At 53.2% G+C, this 22,423-nt stretch overlaps 1 protein-coding gene across 1 annotated transcript in view; it reads left to right on the top strand.

Moving 5' to 3' along the window:
* Window positions 1–22,423, top strand: part of TTLL8 (tubulin tyrosine ligase like 8) — a 60,907-nt gene that overhangs the window by 16,931 nt on the left and 21,553 nt on the right. Inside the window, exons 9-15 of the mRNA XM_065939447.1 lie at window positions 6,279–6,427; window positions 8,512–8,755; window positions 10,914–11,349; window positions 11,782–12,277; window positions 12,329–12,440; window positions 12,714–12,796; window positions 12,929–13,003. Coding sequence (XP_065795519.1) covers window positions 6,279–6,427; window positions 8,512–8,755; window positions 10,914–11,349; window positions 11,782–12,277; window positions 12,329–12,440; window positions 12,714–12,796; window positions 12,929–13,003 — 1,595 coding nt within the window. The remainder of the gene's footprint in view (window positions 1–6,278; window positions 6,428–8,511; window positions 8,756–10,913; window positions 11,350–11,781; window positions 12,278–12,328; window positions 12,441–12,713; window positions 12,797–12,928; window positions 13,004–22,423) is intronic.

Below are 22,423 nucleotides of genomic sequence, written 5' to 3'. Positions count from 1 at the left end.
CCAAGGAGCAAGCGTCTTTTAATTTCATGACTGCAGTCACCATCTACAGTGAATTTGGAGCCCCCCAAAATTAAGTCTGTCACTGTTTCCACTGTTTCCCCATCTATTTGCCGTGAAGTGACAGGACCAGATGCCATGATCTTAGTTTTCTGAATATTGAGCTTTAAGCCAACTTTTTCACTTTCCTCTTTCACTTCCATTAAAAGGCTCTTTAGTTCCTCACTTTCTGCCATAAAGGTGGTGTCATCTGCATATCTGAGGTTATTGATATTTCTCCCAGCAATCTTGATTCCAGCTTGTGCTTTATCCAGCCCGGCGTTTCTCATGATGTACTCTGCACATAAGTTAAATAAGTAGGGTGACAATATACAGCCTTGACGCACTCCTTTCCCAATTTAAAACCAGTCTGTTGTTCCATATCCTGTTCTAACTGTTGCTTCTTGACCTGCATACAGATTTCTCAGGAGGCAGGTCAGATGGTCTGATATTCCTATCTCTTAAAGAATTTTCCACAGTTTGTTGTAATCCACACAGTCAAAGGCTTTGGCATACTCAACAATACATACTTTGTTGTTTTTCCTTTTCCTTTTAGCTTTTGTGATTAATTTTAATTTCTGTGTGAGATAAGAGAGAAGCATCAAGGTTCTTTTTTGTGTAGAATAGACATGGATTTTGCTGGAACTTGCTTTTGACCCTGACTAGCCCTGATGTGTTTTGATGAGTGTCTCATGCACACTTGAATACAATGTGTATCTGCATTGCTAGGTGGTGTGTTCTTAAAAAATACCAGCAAAGTCGGGTTAGTTATTCAAACCCAAACTCTTGCTGATTATTTTACCTGCTTGTTCTCTGAGTTACTGTGAGAGCTGAGTTAAAATCTCTGATCGTATTTGAGATATTAATAGACATAAAGAGGATATTTCACAATAAGGTGATTCTGTTAAAGGGATCAACACAATCTGGACTGGAATGTAGTGAGTACCGTGACAGAATATGGAAAACAAATAATCACAGAATTAAAAAGAAAATAGAAACTGATTTTTGTATGTTGACTTTATATTCTGCTACTTTGCTGAATTTATTGATTAGCTGTTCAATTTTGGGGAAAGTTTGAGAAGGACTGGTAGGAACTCTCCCTTAGACGTTTGGTTGGTTTCCCCAGTGAAGCCATCGTGTCTAGAGCGTTTCTTGTTGGGCTTTGATCACTGATTCAACCCTTAGTGAGTGTGTATGCTTAGTTGCTTTAGTCGTGTCCGACTCTCTGCGACCCCGTGGACTGTGGCCCACCAGCCTCCTCTGTCCATGGGATTCTCCAGGCAAGAACACCGGACTGGGTTACCACGGTCTTCTCCAGGAGATCCTCCTGACCCAGGGATCGAACCCACATCTCTTATGTCTCCTGCATTTGCAGGCGGGTCATTTACCACTGGGCTTCCCTTGTGACTCAGCTGGTGAAGAATCCAGCTGCAATGTGGGAGACCTGGGTTTGATCCCTGGGTTGGAAAGGCTACCCACTTCAGTATTCTGGCCTGGAGAATTCCATGGACTGTATAGCGTTGCAAAGGGTCGGACAGGACTGAGCGACTTTCACTTTCACTCAGTTTACTACTAGCACCACCAGGAAGCCCTGGGTTAGTATAGGTCTGTTCATGTTTTCTATGCCCACATGATTTAGTTTTGGCAGGTTCGGTGTTTCTCAAAACTTGTGTAATTCATCTAGGTTATCCAGTTTGTTCATGTGCAACTGTCCATAATACTCTCATAATCTTTTTTACTTTTATAAAATCAGTAGTAATGTCCCCAATATAATTTTTGACTTTAGTAATTTGAGTTTTCTCTGTTTTTCTCTTAGTCCAACTAGCTAAAAGTTCATCTCCTTTGTTGATCTAGCCAACTTTTGGTTTTATTCATTTTCTCTATTGTTTTTCTATTTTGGTTAATTCTGCTCTAGTCTTTATTATTTTTTTCCTTCTGCTAGCTTTGCATTTAGGTTTTTTTTTTCTTTCTAGATTCTTAAATTGTAAGATTAGATTTACTGATTTGAGATTTTTCTCATTTTTTAGTGTGTTAGTTGTTCAGTTGTGTCCGACTCTTTGTGACCCCATGGACTGTAGCCCGCCAGGCTCCTCTCCATAGAATTTTCCAGGCAAGAGTACTGGAGTGGGTTGCCATTCCCTTCTCCATTTTAATGCAAGCCTTATAGCTATATATTTTCCCGATGGTACTGCTTTTGCTGCACCCCATAAGTTTTGGGCACCAGGGAAGCCCAAAACTAGTCTACAGACTCGTTGCAACCCCAATCAAAATCCATGCCGGGCTCCCCCTGCTCCAAGGGGAAAGGACAGGAGGAGCTGACAGCTGAGTATGAAGTTTATTTGGAAATACCCTGCTGGCTCAGTGCCAAAGGCTCTCCCTGCCAAGGCAGGAGACGCAGGTTCGATCCCTGGGTCGGGAAGATCCCCACGGAGTAAGAGGTGGCAACGCACTCCAATGTTCTTGCCTGGAAAATCCCATGGACAGAGAAGCCTGGCGGGCTACAGTCCATGGGGTCACAGAGAGCCAGACACGACTGAGCCACTGAACGGCCACAGCAGTAAACGATTCACAAAAAAACAAAGCTATTTTGATCAAGAAAAACAAATTTAGAGGACTTATGTCCCATATGTGAAGACCAGCTGTAAATCTACAACAAGGAAGACAGTGTGCTGCTGGGATGAGGTAGGTGAATAGGCCAATGTAACCAGTTAGTCCCGACACAGCCGCTCACACGTCTGAGCGCTTATGTTCCAGGTGCCGCTGGAGTTTAGTGAGCAAGGGTCAGTCTCTCCTTTAAATGGTGTCTGAGCAATTAACATCTTACGAAAAGATAGAGTGCCTTGAATTCTGCCTCAAAATATACACAATTAATGTGAGATGTGGCATGTAAAAGTTTAAAAAATTAACAAAACATTGGAGTATATCTTCATGATTATAAAGAAGGCAAAGATTTCTCAAGTAGTTCACTAAAAGCACTAGCCATAATTTAAAAATTGATAAATTGTACTTTATTGACATTAAGAACTCTGTTTATCAAAAAACACCAACGCAAAGAGAATGAAAAGACAAGCCATAAACTTGAGGAACATATTTACAACACATGTGTCCAACAGAGGTCTCAGATCTAGGATACAGAAGGAATGCTTGTGCAGAGACATCACTTTGCCGACAAAGGTCCGTCTAGTCAAGGCTATGGTTTTTCCAAAATAGTCATGTATGGATGTGAGAGTTGGACCATCAAGAAGCTTGAGCCCCGAAGAATTGATGCTTTTAAATTGTGGTGCTGGAGAAGACTCTTGAGAGGCCCTTGGACTGCACGGAGATCAAACCAGTCCATCCTAAACGAAATCAACCCTGAGTATTCATTGGAAAGACTGATGCTGAAGCTGAAGGTTCAATACTTTGGCCACCTGATGGAAAAAGTCGACTCACTGGAAAAGCCTCTGATGCTGGGAAAGATTGAGGGCAGGAGGGGAAGGGGTGACAGAGGATGAGATGGTTGGATGGCATCACTGATTCAATGGACATGAGTTTGAGCAGATAGTAAAGGACAGGGAAGCCTGGCGTGCTGCAGTCCATGGGGTCACAAACAGTTGGACACGACTGAGTGACTGAATAACAACAACAAAGAATACCCGTAAATCAATAAAAAACAGTCTCTCTGGACATGGCACAGAAGAAGACGCCAAATGGTCAACCAGCGCACGAGGAGACGGCATCGCTGAATTCACGGCCAGGAGATGCCGCTATACACCAGCTAGAATGGCTGACAGTTCAGCCGAGACGTGCAGTGCCTAGAGCCTTAATCCACTGTGGGATGGGGAGTGGGGAGTAGAAACCAGTGTAGCCTGTCTAGAAAAGCCTTGGGCGTTTCTTATCCACTTAGGCACCTACATGCCCTGTGACACAGGTCTGCTGTGCTTGGGCGTTTGTCTAAAGGGAAATGAAAACACATCTTTGGAGAGACTTCATTCATAATCTAGAAACCACCAGTTCAGTTTAGTTCAGTCGCTCAGTCGTGTCCAACTCTCTGCGACCCCATGGACCTCAGCACGCCAGGCTTCCCTGTCCATCATCAACTCCCAAACCTTGCTCAAACTCACGTCCATCAAGTCGGTGATGCCATCCAACCATCTCATCCTCTGTCCTCCCCTTCTCCACCTGCTTTCAATCTTTCCCAGCATCAGGGTCTTTTCCAGTGAGTCGACTCTTTCCATCAGGTGGCCAAAGTATTGAAGTTTCAGCTTCAGCATCAGTCCTTCCAATGAACACCCAGGACTGATCTCCTTTAGGATGGACTGGTTGGATCTCCTTGCAGTCCAAGGGACTCTCAAGAGTCTTCTCCAACACCACAGTTCAAAAGCATCAATTCTTTGGCACTCAGCTTTCGTTATAGTCCAACTCTCACATCCATACATGATTACTGGAAAAACCATAGCTTTGACTAGACGGACCTTTTTAATATGCTGTCTAGAAACCAACAGTGTAAGGAACTTGCTGCTGACGCCCGCAATACCACAGGTAGCTCTCACATCATGCTATTGAGCAAGGCAGCCCCTGGTATGAAGTTCAAGGCTAGGAGGCGTCCACACGGGGAGGAGGCGGAGGGGTCTAGTGCCCGTGGCCTCCGGGGCAACCTCTTGAGGGGCTGGAAGCGATTGCATCTGGACCTGCATTGCCCCTCCGTGAGCCCCTGTGTGGAAAAGGTCCGCTCCCCCCGCGGGGCTGTGCCCTGGGCCCGCAGTCCCGGGAGTAGCCAGAAGGTGGCAGGAGCGGACCCCACACCACTGCCGAGCGCGACTGCGGAGCGTGTTAGGTGGTCAGCCTGCTCAAGCCTCCTTTCCTTCCGTGTTGAGGCGCCCACGTGGGGTCCACCCCCGTGATGTGCGTGTCATCCGGACGAGAAGGGCAGGTGCTGGGCCCTTTCTCATCATCGGCATCTGAGGGGACGGTGCTTGTTCCCTGGTGACTATGGGGTGTCTGGGCCTGGGGCTTGGCCAGGTTCCCGCCTGGGGCTGGACGCCCCCTTCCCCGCACTCTCTGCCCTGGGGGAGGTGACAGTCTTCTTACTGTGATGCACAGACTCCCTCCTGCCAGGGGCCACGGCGTGAGGCTGAGGCCCGGGTGCTCTGGGGACACCGTGGGGGCCCTCCCCGAGGAGTGACCAGCCCCGGCCCTCCTTCTGAGCCCACCTCGAGTTTGCACGTGTCACCAGCGTCCGCCGGTCCCCTGGGCGGCTCTGCCCTGGCCAGCAGGGTGGGCTCTGGGGGACCTGCCTCGTCTGACCCAGCATCTGGTCTGGCCTCTGCTGCCGGACGGGAGGGTTCAGGACCACATGGGACTCACGCCTGCTTCCACCGGGTCCGGTCTTCACCCTGAGGTCAGGCAGAGTGTGTGCACCGCCAAGGCAGGCCGGGGGCTCGGGGGACTCCCTTTCACTGTGTCCTGTTAGAACCAGGGAGGCGAGGCGCTGTCCGACCTGCCACCCACATCCCGGGCACCAACGAGGCTCCTGCTTCCTCATCCCCAGCCTTGGGTCCCCGCTCTGGGGGCCTCTCCCGCACTTCTGGGGACCTCCTCCCTGCATCGCTCCTCCCTCCCAACTGCCCTCCTCTCCCCCGTCGGGTGGGTACATCATTGTGCACACAGTTCCATGTCCCAGAAAGTTCCTTCCCCGCGCCAGGGCCGTCATGTGGGCGCGGCGGGGGGCCAGGGAGCCCAGCGCCCTTGGCTGCAGTCCATCCTCGCAGGGGGGTGTGTTGCGGCCCGGGAGGGGGCCTGGTTCCGTGATGCAAGAGCTAACTCCACGCAGACACTGTGCCGTCCGCTGGCCTCATCCCCCTGTTGCGGTGTCTTCCCGAGCCAGCCCCATGGCTGCCGTGAGCTCGTGGCCACGAGCCAGTCTCATTGACAGTCAAGCCCACGGGACACTAAGCTGGACCCTGGTGCCGCTGCCACGGCAGCTCGGCTTCCCCGTGCGGGCCTGCAAGGCCCACCCTGACGTGGGGTCCCCAGCACCGGGACCCTGGCTTTCGTCTCCCAGCACCTTGTCTGGGCCCAGGCACAGCGCCCGGGGGTGTCCCTGAAGAATGATCCTCAAGTAGGCGGTCCCCACCTCCCCGCAGGCCATGTTCCCAGGCGGCCCTCGGGTGGGCAGGGGCACGTTCCAAGCCTGCCCCCCACCCTCTCCTTGGGGCGGCCGCCCTCAAGACCTCACGGGCCTTCTGGATCTTGCTTTGTAGCGGCGAGGCCTTCATCCCCAGTTCCAGAAATCACTTTTCACAGTGCCAGGCCCTGCTGAACAAAATCACCTCCGTGAACCCCCAGACCGAGATCGACGGGTTTCGGAACATCTGGATCATCAAGCCTGCGGCCAAGTCCCGCGGCCGAGGTGGGTCTCAGCCGGGTGCCTGCGCGGACCACCACCCCGGGTGGGGGCTGGGTGCGGGGCTCCTGGAGGCTCCGGACTCACGGGTAGGTCCTGGGGAGCAGGCGTCCCACGGCCCTGCTCCTCACAGCTTCTGCTCTGTTTTGCCAAGTAATTAAGTTTACTTAGAACGTTCCATCTCTGTTCCTCAGTTACGCAGGCCTCCTGTGTTCTGTTTTGTATTTGCTCGCTCGCTGTGTCCAGCACCTGTGGGGCCTGGTCCTTGGGTGGTCGTGAAACCCCTGGAGGCGCCTGTCCTGCGCCCCCCGTGAGCCCTGCCCCTGGTGACCCCTGGCTTCGGCTTTTTACTTCTTCCTGTGTCACAGCTATGTCCGTGTCCTCCTCTTCACCCCTAATGGTAAAGACTGTGCGTTCTTTGTTTAAAATAGAGTTTGAAGGTGATTTTCTAATCTTAGGAGCGCTCCCAAAGAACCATCTTTCAGTTGCATTTTTTCTATCTTCCTGAGAGGGATTATTCCCCTTGGTGCTGACTTAAATGCTGAGCTTATTTATTCCCAAATGTCGTTTTAGAGCTTAGAAATTTTCAGTCTCTGGGAATGCCTTCACAGTACAACCTTACCTGCATCCTCTTGTTCATGTTGTGGGATGTTCTCTTTCTCCTATAAAAAAGACATTACCTGATGTCTATCTAAGTAGATATTACCTTTTGTTTGCATATTCTATTTGCCCCTTGGGTTATTTGAGGAGTTTTATCATTGTTGTAAATTCATAAGCGGTTACTTCTTATGTCATTTTTAGAAATCTTTATTAATAGTTTGTGACATTCCTGCATTCAGTCCTGAACATCTTCCATCCTGAAGCCTTCTCTTTCTTGGGCTTCCGCCTGCTCTCAGCCTGCACCCTTGGGGCCGCGGCAGGGCCCCCCAGCTCTGCCCTGAGCCTAGACTTCGCTCGCGCTGCCCAGGGCTGCGCCACAGACTCCTCCAACCCTGCTGGTCAGAACCGAATGCAGCCTGTTCTGCCTGGTCCCTGGCTGTGCCCCAGCCCCTTCCCCTATCCTGGTGCCCCCCACGCCCCTGCCCCACAGCCTGTCTCCCAGCCTGGTGTCCCCATCCTGGTGGCCCCACATCCTCTGCCCCACCCAAGTACCGCCAGCCCCGACCCCTGACCCTGACCCCTGCCCCGACCCCTGCCCCTGACCCCCACCCTGGTGCCCCCATCCTGGTGCCCCCACCCTTGCCCCTGCCCTGATGCCCCTGCTCCCTGACCCCTGACCCTGACCCCACCCCTGACCCCTGACCCTGCCCCTGCCCCCACCTCTGACCCCTGCCCTGGTGCCCCTTCTGTTCTTGGTCCAGGACAATGTCCGGGATCCGCAGCTCCGCGCTGGACCCTGCTTGCAGGGTGGGGAGGTCTCACCCTGCCGTCACAGAAGAGCCAGGTCTCTCGTTCTGTGAGGGAAGCTCCCTCGTGTCCTCTGCCCCCAGCCTTGCAGGTGGCATCCCCCACCCACCCCAAGAGTCAGACTGTGCCCACATCGTGGCAGCTGTCCTCGAGACCAGTCAGCTCTCCTCACGCTTGTCCATCACAGGTGGCAGGGAGGATGGTGGGGGGGCCTTTGCCTCGTGACGCAGTTCAGGCCTCAGGGGTGTCCCAGCAAGGACAGCGAGCGCTCGGGGCCTGTCAGCGGCATTAAACGCTGCAGCCCAGGGACCCCAACCCTGGCCTCCCCCGCTGCCCCGTCTGTCCAGTCACTCTGGGTGTGAGGCTCGCGGGCCCTCGGAGCCCCTGGAACAGCCCGGCGCTGCCTGCTGATTCCCCTGAGGCCACCGGCCGCCCGCCCCCGCCCCTCCGCTGACCCGGTGCAGTGCTCAGCCGGCTGGCCGCCTCCTCCGGGGCCTCTGTCCGCACACCTGCCCTCCCTGTTCTCACGTCCTCTCTGAAGCCCTGGGCTGGCCTCGCGGTGGGTGAGCAAGGGGGGCTGCCCTGGCTGCGGCCTTGACCGCGAGGGCAGAGCCGCTGCGCCGTGCCCCTGGGGGTCCTCGGGCAGCACGCTGGGGCTCGGGCTGAGCGGCGGCCTCTTGCAGACATAGTGTGCATGAACCACGTGGAGGAGATCCTGGAGCTGGTGGGTGCAGGCCAGCCGCCCGCCAAGGACAACAAGTGGGTGGTGCAGAAGTACATCGAGACGCCGCTGCTCATCTATGACACCAAATTCGACATCAGGCAGTGGTTCCTGGTCACCGACTGGAACCCGCTGACCATCTGGTTCTACAAGGAGAGCTATCTGCGCTTCTCAACGCAGCGCTTCTCCCTGGACAAACTGGACAGGTCAGTGGGGTCAGCTTGGCACTGTCCAGGGCGGGTTCCCACCAGCACGGAGTGCCAGGCTGGTCTCATGTCCGGTGGGGCGCTGGGTCCTGACTGGGCCAGAGAGGTTCTGCAGTCTCCCTCTGCAGGGGGTGGGCTCTGGCCCCCTGCCCATTAAGGCCAGGGTCCTGCATCCCCAAGGGGCATGTATGTTCTCCAGGAAATCCCAAAAGCACCATCTGCCACGTGCTTGGGGGCACCGGCTGGCATGGAGCCGCCCTCTGTGGTGGCTGGGGAGGCGGAGGGGCCAACCGTGCTCATCCGCTGATCCACGTGGGCTGCGCTCGGGGTGCGGCCCTGCCTTCTGCATGGCCGGTGCTCTCAGCCCACTCGGCATGTGGGGAAGGACAGGAAGGGCTCCTTTGGGAGTCCCCTGGGGGCCAGCCCATCGAATTCTGCAGTAGCCCCTGCAGGGCCTTCTCTTTGTGAGTCCCCAAAGCCCTGGATCGGGCGTCCTGCAGGTCGGGGAGTTGCTAAAGCATCTGGGAGGTGGGGTGTGGCCCCTGATGAGGCAGCTTGTGGGACGCAATGTGAGGGTGGCCTGAGGGGTCCTTGGAGGAGGACCCCAGCCATGCCTGCCAGAATGAGAGGGTGGAGGGCACCTGACCCATGAGAGGCCAGGGTAGTGCAGGGGGCACTGTGTGTTGAGGTGGTGGGGTGCCAGGCAGGGGCTCAGACCCTCCAGAAATGGGTGCCCCTTGGTGGATGAACCTGCCACCCACCAGGGCCTCAGAGTGGGCCGGCTATGTGTGCGGTGGGGACGACGGAGGCCGCCAGCGAAGTCTCGGGAACACGCCATTCTCCTGGCAGGTCAGCGGTGCCACCTCACTGTCTGAATGGAGGGCCACACTCGGGGCGCCCGGGGTGCACAGGCGTCTTGGTGGGGGATACGGGGGAATGCATAGGAATCACGAAGGCCGAAGGTTGCTTAACAGAGACCTTGCAGGAGGGGGTTCTCTGTGCTCAGGCCGGAGCTGTGAGTACACCTGGAATCGCCAGGCAGGGGCAGGCTGCTGGGACAAGCCCCGGCCGGCAGCTCAAGGAGCACGGTGCCCACCAGGCCGGGAACGCCCGGCGGAGGACTCTGGGTGACTGGGCAGTGGGAGGTCCACAGGGCCCCTTCCAGCCTGCCAGGCCCTGCCAGCTGTGGGCTGTGTGCCTAGCGGGCCTCCGTCGTCTCTGAGCTGTTTCTCCATCTGGGAACGAAACCCTCCCCCAGGCTGACAGAGCCCCTGACATTGTTTTGAACTGTGTCCGCCCCCACACAGGGTCCGGGGCGCATCCCGTTTCTTGTATTTGTCTTATGGGTCACAGGCGGGGCCTCCCCAGCAGAACCAGGTGGCAAAGGACGTGCTCAAATGAAAATGACTGGCAGAATGCATGTATTTTACAATCTCCTATAGATGCTATTCAACTTAAATCTTACCTAGAACAAGGCCAGGGTATAAAGGAATTAGCTGAAGTTTTCGGTTAGTGAATCTCTCTCGGGGTCGCCAGCCCTCCCCCAGCGGCAGGAGGGGAACCGGCTCCTAGGGTGGGACTTGCTGGAGGCCCCTCGTTGGTGCCCCGGGGCTGGTTGGCTTCTACGCAGACCTCCCCTCCCCCAACGGGGCCCCCAGGTTGAACAGGAGGAGAGGGGACCCCTGTATCCACCCTGCGCTAGCGGGCAGGGTCAGTGGGAAGGGCTGGGGGGGCGTCTCAGGTTGGGCCTCTGGCGGAGCCGGGGGCGGGGCCTAGGGCGGAGTCGGGGCGGGGCCTCGGGCAGGGGTGGGGCGGGGCCTCCGCGTCTCGGGCGGGGTCGGGGCGGGGCCTCGGGTGGAGTCGGAGTGGGGCCTGGGGCGGGGCCTCGGGTCGGGTCGGGGCCTCTGGCGGAGCCGGGGGCGGGGCCTAGGGCGGAGCCGGGGCGGGGCCTCGGGTGGAGTCGGAGTGGGGCCTGGGGCGGGGCCTCGGAGTCTGGTGCGGGGCCGCTGGCGGACTCGGGGGCTCGGGCGGAGTCGGGGCGGGGCATCGGGCGGAGTCGGGGCGGGGCATCGGGTCTTGGGCGGGGCCTCCGCGTCTCGGCCCGCGGGGAGGAGAGGGGGCTGAGCGCCTGACGCCTGACCCCAGCCTTGCCCCGCAGCGCCATCCACCTGTGCAACAACTCCATCCAGAAGCACCTGAAGAACGACAAGGACCGCAGCCCCCTGCTGCCCTGTCACAACATGTGGACCAGCAGCCGATTCCAGGAGTACCTGCAGAAGAGGGGCCGCGGGGCCGTGTGGAGCAGCGTCATCTATCCGTCCATGAAGAGGGCCATCACCAACACCATGAAGGTGGCCCAGGACCACGTGGAGCCACGCAAGAACAGCTTCGAGCTGTACGGCGCCGACTTCATCCTCGGGCGCGACTTCAGGCCCTGGCTGATCGAGATCAACTCCAGCCCCACCATGCACGCCTCCACGCCCGTCACGGCGCAGCTGTGCGCGCAGGTGCAGGAGGACACTATCAAGGTGGTGGTGGACCGCAAGGCCGACCGAAACTGCGACATCGGCAACTTCGAGCTGCTGTGGAGACAGGTGGGGGGGTGTCTCTCTTCCACTGGCCACCTGGGGATGGTCTCTCCGCACATCCCCGGGGGGCTCACGAGGCCCAGCTGGCCTTTGCCGTTCTTGCAACCTCTCGTCCCCAACCACCTCCACCTCTGTGGTACCAGGCAGGACAGGGGCCCCTCTAGGTCATTCCTCTTCCCTCCTGCCGTGTTCCCCCCTCCTCCTGGGATGAAGATCCAGCCTTCCTTCATGGGTCTTTCCAGGGGGCTGCTCCCCTGGGGAGCCCTTCTGCAGGCAGGGCAGCAAGACCCTGTGACCTGGCCTCCCTGAGGTGGGGGGAACCAGGGTTAGGGTTAGAGTTAGGGAAGTGTGGCTGGGGCTTCTCCCTGAGGTCTCAGACCTCACTGAAGAGTAGGAAAGGGCCTACTGGCCCCCCTGACCTCGCCCCCCTGTCCCCAGCCTGCAGTGGAGCTGCCCACGTCCCAGGGCTCCGATTTGCTTGTGGAAGGCATGGGCATGAGGAAAGCCAGGAAGCAGATGCCAGTGGTCGCCAGCTTTGACTCTGTGCCTCCGCTCTCAGACATCCATCCGCTGAAACAGAGGTGCCCCTCAGCCATGCTAGACCTGGACCGGGGACCCCCACTCATGGCTCTGCACCAGGACTTGAAACTGAGAGACGAAAAGGTACTTCCTTGCACCTTGCCTGTGCATTTACACAGGCTGGTGGAGAGGAGCGCTAAAGCCAAGAGTGGCCACAGGGAGTCCGGCGGGAAGATCGAGCTCCCCTCCTGCACCTCTCAGCACCCAGACAATAAGGCCCCCCGCCCCGCTCTCGCCAAGGCCGAGTCCAACAGACACTCAGATCCAAACTCGTTACATGTGTACCCACTGCCGTCCATGCTTCCAAGTGTGAAGACCGCAGAGGGTGCTCCGTTTCAGCCGCCCAGACCACCAGGTAACAGTGCGGGGCTTGCGCCTATGTGAGCCCGGGGTCCGTATCTTCCAGGGCAGGGCCTGTGGTCCGGGCACTGGCCTGAGCTCGGAGCATCTGGGCCTGGTCAGGTTGTCGGGATAATGGGGGTCCTGCTGCAGCGGTTCCGGGGCTCCCTGAGCACCAGGTGCCCTGCACAAGACCAGCTGGGCGACAGCCTTCAGCCTTCTCCCTGGGGGATGTGGTGCCAGTGCGGGGCTGAGTTGGAGATTTGAATAACACTGCGTGCCAAGGGTGGGTGGTGGCCGGCACAAGGCCCCTGTGCTGTTTTCTGAAGTTTCTGATGGAACAGACCGTGTGTGGCCCAGGAGCCTGACCTGGGGGTGGGCTTTGCACACGGGTAGACAGGTGTGGGCAGCCCCCGGTCTCCAGGGGTGGCCTGTCTGTGTCTGCACCCCAGTGCTATTTCCAGTGGTTCTGGCACCAGATGTGGCCGAGAGAGTACCTCCAGCCAGGGCCATGGCCCCGCCTGCCGCGTCCCAGGTGCACTCACTGCCACAGGCTCACCAGGACACTTGCAGCTGCTGTGTCCCCGCCGCCCAGCTGGGTTCTCAATGTGTCTGTCTCTCTCTCCCTGGCACTAGCAGCCTCTCAGCCGTCTCTATCTCCCTGCAGATCATAAGCTCTCAGGGGCCGCGTTCTGGCTGCGCCCACACACCTGGGCTGTGCTGGACACCTCGCAGATGTTCAGTACATGCGTGAATCACCCCCTAGAATCGCCAGCTCCAGGCACGAGGAGCCAGTGCTTTCAGAGCTGGCAGGGCCCTCGCAGGCCACCTCCAGTTTCACCCGCTCTCCTCACCCCGTGTCCAGTCTGGCACCGAGGTCCATCAGCTCTGCCACTTAGCCACTCACCTCTCTGTGAGGGTAATTCCACGTTTTTTTCTGTAACACACTGTGCTTCCCCCAGGCATCTTCCTAGTGCCAACTAGACACACACGCCTTCAGCCTAAAAAGCAGTATTAGCTGCTGTACCAAAGTCCCTCAAACTTGTGGCTCAAACCACATTTTTTCTGAAGGCCGGAAATCCAAAACCGAGGTGTTGGCACGGCCGGGCTCTCAGAGCCTGTGGCGCCTCCTGCCTCTTCCGGCTTCTGGCGGCCACTGGCAGTCCTTGTTCCTTGGCTGACGGACACATCGCGCCAGTCTCTGCCCTGCTTCACGCGCTCTGTCCAGAGTTCCCGCTGTTAAAAGGACAGCAGTTGTTGGATTGGGTCCTGCCCTCCTCTGATGTGACCTCATTTTACCTTGATTACATCTTCAAATGGTGGACGTGAACCTAGCGGGCGGGAACACCGGGCGCTGTGATCATGGCCAGAGGGATGCGTGCTGACTGCGGTCGTGCTGAGCGGCCCCCTTTGGTGCCAGTCTCTGGTGCTGAAGGGGGCTTGTTTGCCTCTGGAGGAGGTGATGCTGTGCATTTGCTTTGTCCTATTTACTAATAAAATGGCTTATTTTCAGACACACTCCGACCATCTAGGTCTCCTCTCCTGAAAAGCGGGTCTTTGTCTTTAGGATTGCAGATCTTCCTTGCTGATGTGTACGGGAGACAACCACCTACTCTCGGATTCTCCTCCTCTTTCAGTTCATTTGTGGGGCAAACACTGTCTCCCACTTCGTGACTTGCCTTTTCACTCCTTGATGGTAACTTTGGATATAAAGCCGAGTTGTTGTACTTTAGTTGCTCAGTCGTGTCCAATTCTTTGTGATCCCGTGGACTGTAGTCTGCCAGGCTCCTCTGTCCATGGAATTCTCCCAGGCAAGAAAACTGCAGTAGGTAGCCATTTCCTCCTCCAGGGGATCTTCCCAACCCAGGGATCAAACCTGAATCTCCTGTATTGGCAAGCTGTTTCTTTACCACTGAGCCACCATGGAAGCAAAAGTCACCTTTACTTTTAATAAACTCCAGTTGGTCAAGCCTTTCCTCCAGTTGGTGATTTTTGCGGCTTGTCTCCAAACCCTGAGGCTGTGAAGACCTCCTCTTCTGAAGCACTGATGTGGCACATTCCAGTCTCAAATGCTCCAGAAGCTGACTTGGCAGCTGGTGGGAGACGGAGAGTCCAGCGGCCCCTCCCCGCTCACCTGCAGGCTCTTCTGGACTTTTGTTCAGCTCCACTGGTTTGTCTGTCTGCCCTGGACTAATGCCACAAGGTCTTTATAACTGTAGCTTTGTTGAATGTCTCCATGCTGGTCAGACAAGTCCTATAGCCTTGCTTTTCTTCCTTGAAAATGACTGGGCTATTCTTGACCCCCTACACTTCCATTCAAGTTACAGGATTAGGTTGTCAAGATCTACCCACATCATTTTTGTAGTTAAAATTTTTTAAATGTTTATTGATATTAAAGCCATCAGTTTGGTGAGAACTGACTTCTTTACATTATTGAGTCTTTGAATCTATATGAATGTGGAATATCTATTCATAAATAAATCGTTTAATGCCTTTCAATAAGCTCTTAGAATTTTTTTTGTCATGCTATTGCATTTTTTTGTGTTGGACTTAGACTTACATATATTTTATTTTGTATTCTATTTTAAATAGTATCAAACTTAAAAATATTTTCCTATAAATTGTGGCTGGTTGACAAAGAAGAAATTGATTTTTGTGAGTGGATTTTTTTGAAAATCCAGCTATCTGGCTATCATTTCTATTAGTTCATTAACATATTTGAAAATTGTATTTTTAACATACAGAATTATATCAACTAGTGAGTTCCTTTTTCCTGCAACCATTATACCTTTCATATCTTTTTCTTATTTTATTGACTGTCTAGGACCTTGTTCATTCATTCATTTTTCTCATCCCATTGGATCTCAGGTGCATGCATTCTGATTCATCGTAATTCTTGGTTCATGACATAGTTTCATTGTTTGACCTTGCATGGCCTACTTTTATTTAGATTACTTTGATAGTGTAATTAGAACTTGCACACAGGTTTTGATTTCGGTTTTAATGTGACCAAAGTTATCAGTCTTTCTTCTAGTCAATATTATTTTGTCTCAAGGAATTTTTCCTTACCTTGAGGTTTAAAACTTTATTTACCTACATTTACTACTAAGAGTTTCAAATTTTGTTTTTGACATAAAAGTCCTAATCCATCTGGAGTTGACTTTTGTATATGTTGTGAGGAAAGAATCAAGTTTTATTTTTGTCTATGTAGATAATTTTTCAATTATTTATTGGAAACACTGTTTCTGTGCTCTTGTGAACGCAGTGTTGCACACGCGTGTGTGAGTGTGCATTTCTGGAGTCTCTGCTCTGTCTCCTGCCCAGCGCCACACTGTCCGTGTTTTCTGGTGGGACAAGCTTCCTCTCTGCTCATCTTCGTAAGAGTCTTGGTCGCTCCTGACCTCCTTCTCTTCTATATAAATGTCAGAATTGTTTTATCAAGTCCAACAAAAGTCGTATTGAGATTTTGGTTGGATTTGCATTGAATTCATTTCTCCAAATTCAATTTGGAGAAAATGGATAAATTAATGAAACCATGTCTTCTGTTCATGAACAGAACATGTCTCTCCATTGACTTAGATCTTTATTTTTTTTATTTTTTAATATTTGTTTTTATTCATTTATTTATTTGGCTGTGCTGGGTCTTAATTGCAGCATGCAGTATCTTTTAGTTGTGGCATGTGATATCTAGTTCCCTGACCAGGGATTGAACCTGAGCCCCCTGCATTGGGAGCTTGGAGTCTTAGCCATTGGACCACTAGTGAAGTCCCTAGATCTTCTTTAAATTTTAGAATTTCCCCATCAGAGACTGTATACATCTTTCATTATATTTTTTTGTTACTTGATATCCAGATTCTACTGCACATAGTGTTATCTCTCTATATAAATTTTCTCATTGTTTGTTGCTGTTATATAGAATGAAATTGATTTCTATATATTAATTTTCTATCTGCACATTTCTAAACTCTGCTGTTATTTCTGGAAATTTGCATGTTTCTTCTTTTGAGTTTCTATGTGTAGTTGTTCTACATAAATAATTATATCATGTGCAAGTAGCTTTGTATTAATGTCTCCCACCTCAATCTTTTTGCCCCTAATATCTTGTCTTATTGTACTGGCTAGGATTTCCTACATAATGGTGGGCACCATTGTTGAATTCCTGATTTTAAAGAGAATGTTTCTAACATTTTCTCATTTATAATGACATTTTCTGTAGGTCTTAACAAAGCTATAGATACAATATATAGATATAAATGTATATATACTCTAGCATGTTAAAGTAGTTTATTTCTAATCTTTATGAAGAATTTTTATTGTGACTGGGTAACGAATTTTCTCAATTTTTTTTGCATCTATGAGGTTACAAGTTTCTTCTTCTTATTAGGATTAAAATGGTAAATAACATCAATAGGTTTTCCTTTTTCTAAGAAGTTGCCTGTAGCAACTGACATCAATCAGTTTTTTAATATTAAACCAACCTTGCATTCCAGGAATGATTCTAACTTGGTCTGATGTTGAGTTTGACATATGGCTGGCTTTGCTTTCTTGCATGTAGTTAAAATTGGTTCTCAGCTACAGTTTATTTACATTTTTTCTAGTTCAGACTATTACAAATAGTGCTATTGTGAACACTCCTGAATTTGGCAAACATGCATTCATCTTTCTGTGGCAATGGAATTGCTGGGTCAGGCATTCAGCTTTGGTCGGCCCTCCCAAGGAGTTCCCCAGGAAGCCTGTGCCGGTGTATGAGCCTCCCAGTTACTCCACACTCTTCCAATAGTAGATAATCTCTGTCCTTTCATTTTAGCCATTCTAAGATTTGGCACTTTCACTGCTGTGGGCCCAGGTTTGATCCCTGTTCAGGGAAATAAGATCTTACAAACTGCCCGCATGGTCAAGAAACAAATTTCAGCACCTTTTAATATTGACAGTCCAGCTCAACATACTCTTGCAAAGGATCTTTTTGTATTTAATTTGACAGATTTTTCTGTAACCTATTCCTACTGACTTGTAGGAGTTCTTTCTATATTCTGGATGCAAGTCCTTTGGTGGGTCTATATACTGGTATTATAAAGATGTCTTTTCTCGTTCTGAGATTTGCCTTTCACTCTCTTAGTAGTGTCTTCTCATGTACATAAATTATTAATTGCAGTATATTCCAATATATTGTCTTTATGATTAGCAATTGTGTTTTGTTTGTGAAATCTTTGCCTACCCGAAAATCACAAAAAAAAAAAAACCAGTCACTTCGGTTTTCATCTTCAAGTTGTATGGTTTCGCCTTTCACATATAGAGCGGTATTCCACCTGGAATTGTCTCTCTGTGGCGGGCTGTAGGAATCAAGATTGACGGGTTTTCGTGCGGACATTCAGCGGATGCGCGTGAACTCTGTGTCCTCAGGCTGTGCCGCGCCGTCTCTGTCAGAAGGCGACTGGACGTGCTGTTCTGGTTTTGGAGTCCACTCTGTCCCAGTTGTCCGTGTTCCTATCTTTATAGGTCAGGTCTCTGCAGGATTAATGTTGCATAACCGGGACACCTCCTCCCCCACCTCGGTGGTGTTTCTTCAGCAAGCACCTGTCGCTCAGACATCGTCAGGTCGGCTGTAGGGGGGCTCCACCAGGGAGGCTGAGCCAGGCTCCAGCTGCGCGGCGAGTTCTGATCCACCCCGCGTGTCTCCCCTCCTGGGCCAGCGGCTCCCCTGGGTGTCGTCTTCACAAGGCAGATGGTATACGCTTGAGAGGGCGAGTCAGGCCACATCTGCCCAGCGAGTGAGGAAGGGTACTCCTCAGAGGGAGAGGAGGGGCGGAGCGGATGTGGTCAAATACACCGCAGGCCGCCTCTGGTCATCAGCATTCACCCTCCTTCTGCAAACAGCACACTCTCGCCCCCGCCCCTCCAAAAGCCTCCCCAATCATAGAGCCAGGCTCCGAGTCCGGGACCTCAGGATTCCACATCACGTTTCTTCACCTGGGCACTTGTGAGCCAGAGACAAGCCTTCCAGGCCAGGATTCGCGTTCCCTTCCCCATGAGCATGGCTGTCGCTTGGATGCTGGCAGAAGACATGTGACTCCTGGGTCAGAGACGACAGCTCATCACTTCTGGTGACCGTGACTCCAGCCTGTCTGGGAGTCCTGCAGAGAGACGACCATGGCCAGGTGGCTGGCGCACACTCGGGGCCTGCATCACGGTGGGAACAGTGAACTTGGCGCACTCGCTGCTTTTTCAGGAAGCAGTAAGAAGCCTGGAAGGAGATGCCACCTCACCTGAGACGCGGCCCAGATGAAGGCTGGTCAGGGCCTTGAATGGACAGACGCACCTCAAAGGATACCTAGGAGGGCACAAGAGACCAAGGACCCTCTCCCAACCAGAGGCACCTGCGAGCATGCGTGCACATGCACGTGCGCGCGCACGCACACACACACACACACACACACACACACACACACACGCGCACGCACGCCCCAGAGCGGGCTCAGCACAGAGCATCGGGTGCGCCGCACCCCAAATCCCCCCACAAGATGCCACGGCCCCTTCCTGGGGGGAAACTCTGTGCCATGATTAAGCGCCTTGATCGATTTTCAGCGAGGCTTGGTTCTGCCCAGGCTCCCCATCGTCGTCCACTCCCACGTTTGTTTTCAAGCTGTGTCCCTCTCTCTGCCCGCCTGGGACACCAGGACCAACCCATGCCCGCCCCCAGGAGCCTCCTGCCCCACCTGCCCCTCTGAGTGCCTGGCAGAGCGCGAGGCAGCCGTGTCGGCCTGGTTGGCGGCTGCGCCCTGTCGGCCCATCTCCCTGCAAGCATCTCCATTTTGTCTGTGGCTGGAGAGCAGATGAGAGCCCGGCTCCCCAGCGAGGCTGCGCCCCCTGGACCCCGCGGCCTCCTCCTGGCGGGCCGCCTCCACATACTCAGGTCCGCAAGCTCGGCCATCACAAGGAGGGGCGGTCATCACTGCTGCCCTGCCCCCGGGCCATCCTCTCCCGGGGCCCACTTGGGTCCAAGGGGTCGACTCCACTGGGCTTAGACGCCTCCTGCCCGTCGTAGGAGTCAAGGTTTCTCCTGCAGCCGCTCGGGACCAGCATCCCCCGGGACTGCTCGTCATGCGCCCGTTCTCGAGAGTCGCTCCAGGAAGGCGCCTGGCTGTGCCCACAGGGCACCCGTGGCCCTAGGCCCCCAGGCTCCCTGCTGGGGCCCGCACCACCACGAGTAGCGTCACGGTGGCTGGCGTTTGCCTCGGTCTCTGTGCCGCGGGGAGGGAGAGGGGTCAACCTCCTGCAGCGCCCCCTCGCCCCCACCAGCTGGTTCCCAAGCCCACAGCACCTATTAGATGCTGTTGAGAGGACCCCCGCGTGTGTCCGGGCGGGTCTGTGCTGCTGTGACGGCGCCTGGTGGAGCTCGAGTGAAGCAGTCATCGGGGTCAGGCCTCTGCGGCGGAGACCGTCAGGAGGACAAGCTGCACTTGCTTCCAGGCTACCGCCTGGGCCCCGGCCAGAACTGCAGGACGCTCATCCCGTCGGTGGCTGCCTGGGGCGTGTTTGTCTCAGCCAGCCAGGCAGCCGGGCCAACATGCCCCAGCCTCCACCCCAGGTCTAGGCCTGGCCAGCAGCAGGGGACATACGCTCCGCACAGTGGTTGTCTCAGCCCTTGCGTTTCCATATGTGTGTTAGGGTCAGCCTGTCAATCTCAGGAGTAACAGAAAAGAGAGAAGGAAGGTGTGCTCAGTCACTCAGGTACGTGCGACTGTTTGTGACCCTGTGGTCTGTAGCCCGCCAGGCTTTTCTGTCCATGGAATTTTCCAGGCAAGAATACTGGAGTGGGTAGCCATTTCCTCCTCTAGGGGACCTTCCCAGCCCAGGAATTGAACCCGTGTCTCCTGTCTCCTGCATTGAAGGCGGATTCTCTAGTGTTGAGCCACCTGAGAAGGCCAACGAAGGCTGGGGGAGGGGGATCTGCCCGGATTTTGACTGGGGTCCTGTTGAATCTTCAGAGAGAACTGGCATCTGTCTTATACTGAGTCATTCAAATCAAAATCAGATCTACTCCGTTTAATGAGGCTGTCTTTGATTTTCTCTGGACCGTGTGTGATGGTTTTTCAGGGCAGCAGTCTGGCACATCTTTGATTACATTTTTTCTGGCTGCTTGATGGTGCTAATGCCACGAGCAGGGACATGGAGAGCAGGGACAGGTCTCTCTGGAAGGTTTCCTGAGCCCCTCCCCACTCTGTCCTCCCGTCGCGGGATGACCGCGCTCTGACTTCCATCAGCCGAGGCTGTCCAGCCACGCGTGGACCCCCCAGAACACGCTCGCCTGTGCTGGCCTCTCTGGGCTTGGTTGGTACCTGGGCTTCTCATTGCAGCGGCATCTCTCGTTGCAGAACACGGGCTCTAAACGCAGACTTCAGGAGTGGTGGTGTGCAGGCGTAGTTGCTCCGCAGCATGTGGGATCTTCCTGGACCAGGGATCAAACCCATATGCCCTGCATTGGCAGATGGATTCTTATCCACTGTACCACTAGGGAAGTCCCACACTTAAGTCTTAATCAATGCAGCTTTGAAATAAGTTTTGAAAAGCAGTAGCTAAATTCTCTTATGCTGTTTCCTGCCCAGGATCTCCCAGACTGTTCTGTCTTCTGAATTTCCTTTTAAATTTTAGAATCAGCTTGTAGATTACGACAGAGACAGCCTGGAGGGAATGTGACTGCAGTCGTGTCAATTTTTTTTTTTTTTGCCTTTTCATACTGTTCATGGGGTTCTCAAGGCAAGAATAGTGAAGTGGTTTGCCATCCCCTTCTCCAGCGGACCACATTCTGTCAGAGCTCTGAACTCTCCACCATGACCCGTCCATCTTGGGTGGCCCTGTACGGCATTGCTCATAGCTTAACTGAGTTAGACAAGGCTGTGGTCCATGTGATCAGTTTCGTTAGTTTTCTGTGATTGTAGGTTTCATTCTGTCTGCCCTCTGATAGAGAAAGATAAGAGGCTTATGGAAGCTTCCTGATGGGAGAGACTGACTGAGGGGAAACTGGGTCTTGTTTTGATGGACAGGACTGTGCTCAGTTCACTTCAGTTCCGTCGCTCAGTCATGCCCGATTCTTTGCGACCCCTTGGACTGCAGCACACCAGGCTTCCCTGTCCATCACCAACTCCCAGAGCCTGCTCAAACTCATGTCCATCAAGTCGGTGATGGCATCCAGCCATCTCATCCTCTGTCGTCCCCTTCTCCTCCTGCCTTCAATCTTTCCCAGTATCAGAGTTTTTTCCAGTACGTCAGTTCTTCACATCAGGTGGACAAACTACTGTAGTTTCAGCTTCAGCATCAGTCCTTCCAATGAATATTCAGGACTGATTTCCCTTAGGATGGACTGGTTGGCTCTCCTTGCAGTCCAAGGGACTCTCAAGAGTCTTCTCCAACACCACAGTTCAAAAGCATCAATTCTTCTGCGCTCAGCTTTCTTTATGGTCCAACTCTCACATCTGTACATGACCACTGGAAAAACCACAGCTTGACTATATGAACCTTTGTAAAGTAATGTCTGTGCTTTTTAATATGCTGTCTAGGTTTGTCATAGCTTTTCTTCCAAGGAGCAAGCGTCTTTAAATTTCATGGCCACAGTCACCATCTGCAGTAACTCTGGAGCCCCCCAAAATAAAGTTTCTCACTGTTTCCATTGTTTCCCATCTATCCGCCATGAAGCGATGGGACCGGATGCCATGATCTTTGTTTTTTGAATGTTGAGTTTTAAGCCAACTTTTTCACTCTCCTCTTTCACTTTCATCAAGAGGATCTTTAGTTCTTCACTTTCTGCCATAAGGGGTAATGTCATCTGTGTATCTGAGGTTACTGACATTTCTCCTGGCAATCTTGATTCCACCTTGTGGTTCATCCAGCCCGGCATTTCACATGATGTACTCTGCATATAAGTTAAATAAGCAGAGTGACAGTATACAGCCTTGACGTATTCCTTTCCCAATTTGGAACCAGCCTGTTGTTCCATGTCCTGTTCTAACTGTTGCTTCTTGACCTGCGTACAGATTTCTCAGGAGGCAGGTCAGGTGGTCTGATTCTCCCATCTCGTCAAGAATTTTCCATAGTTTGTTGTGATCTACACAGTCAAAGACTTTGGCATAGTCAATAAAGCAGAAGTATATGTTTTTCTGGAACTCTC

Source organism: Muntiacus reevesi, chromosome 1 (assembly GCF_963930625.1).
Source record: "Muntiacus reevesi chromosome 1, mMunRee1.1, whole genome shotgun sequence".
Classification (NCBI taxonomy): Eukaryota; Metazoa; Chordata; class Mammalia; order Artiodactyla; family Cervidae; genus Muntiacus; species Muntiacus reevesi.
Note: the sequence above shows the minus strand (reverse complement) of the source record. Positions and strands in the feature narration are given on the sequence as shown.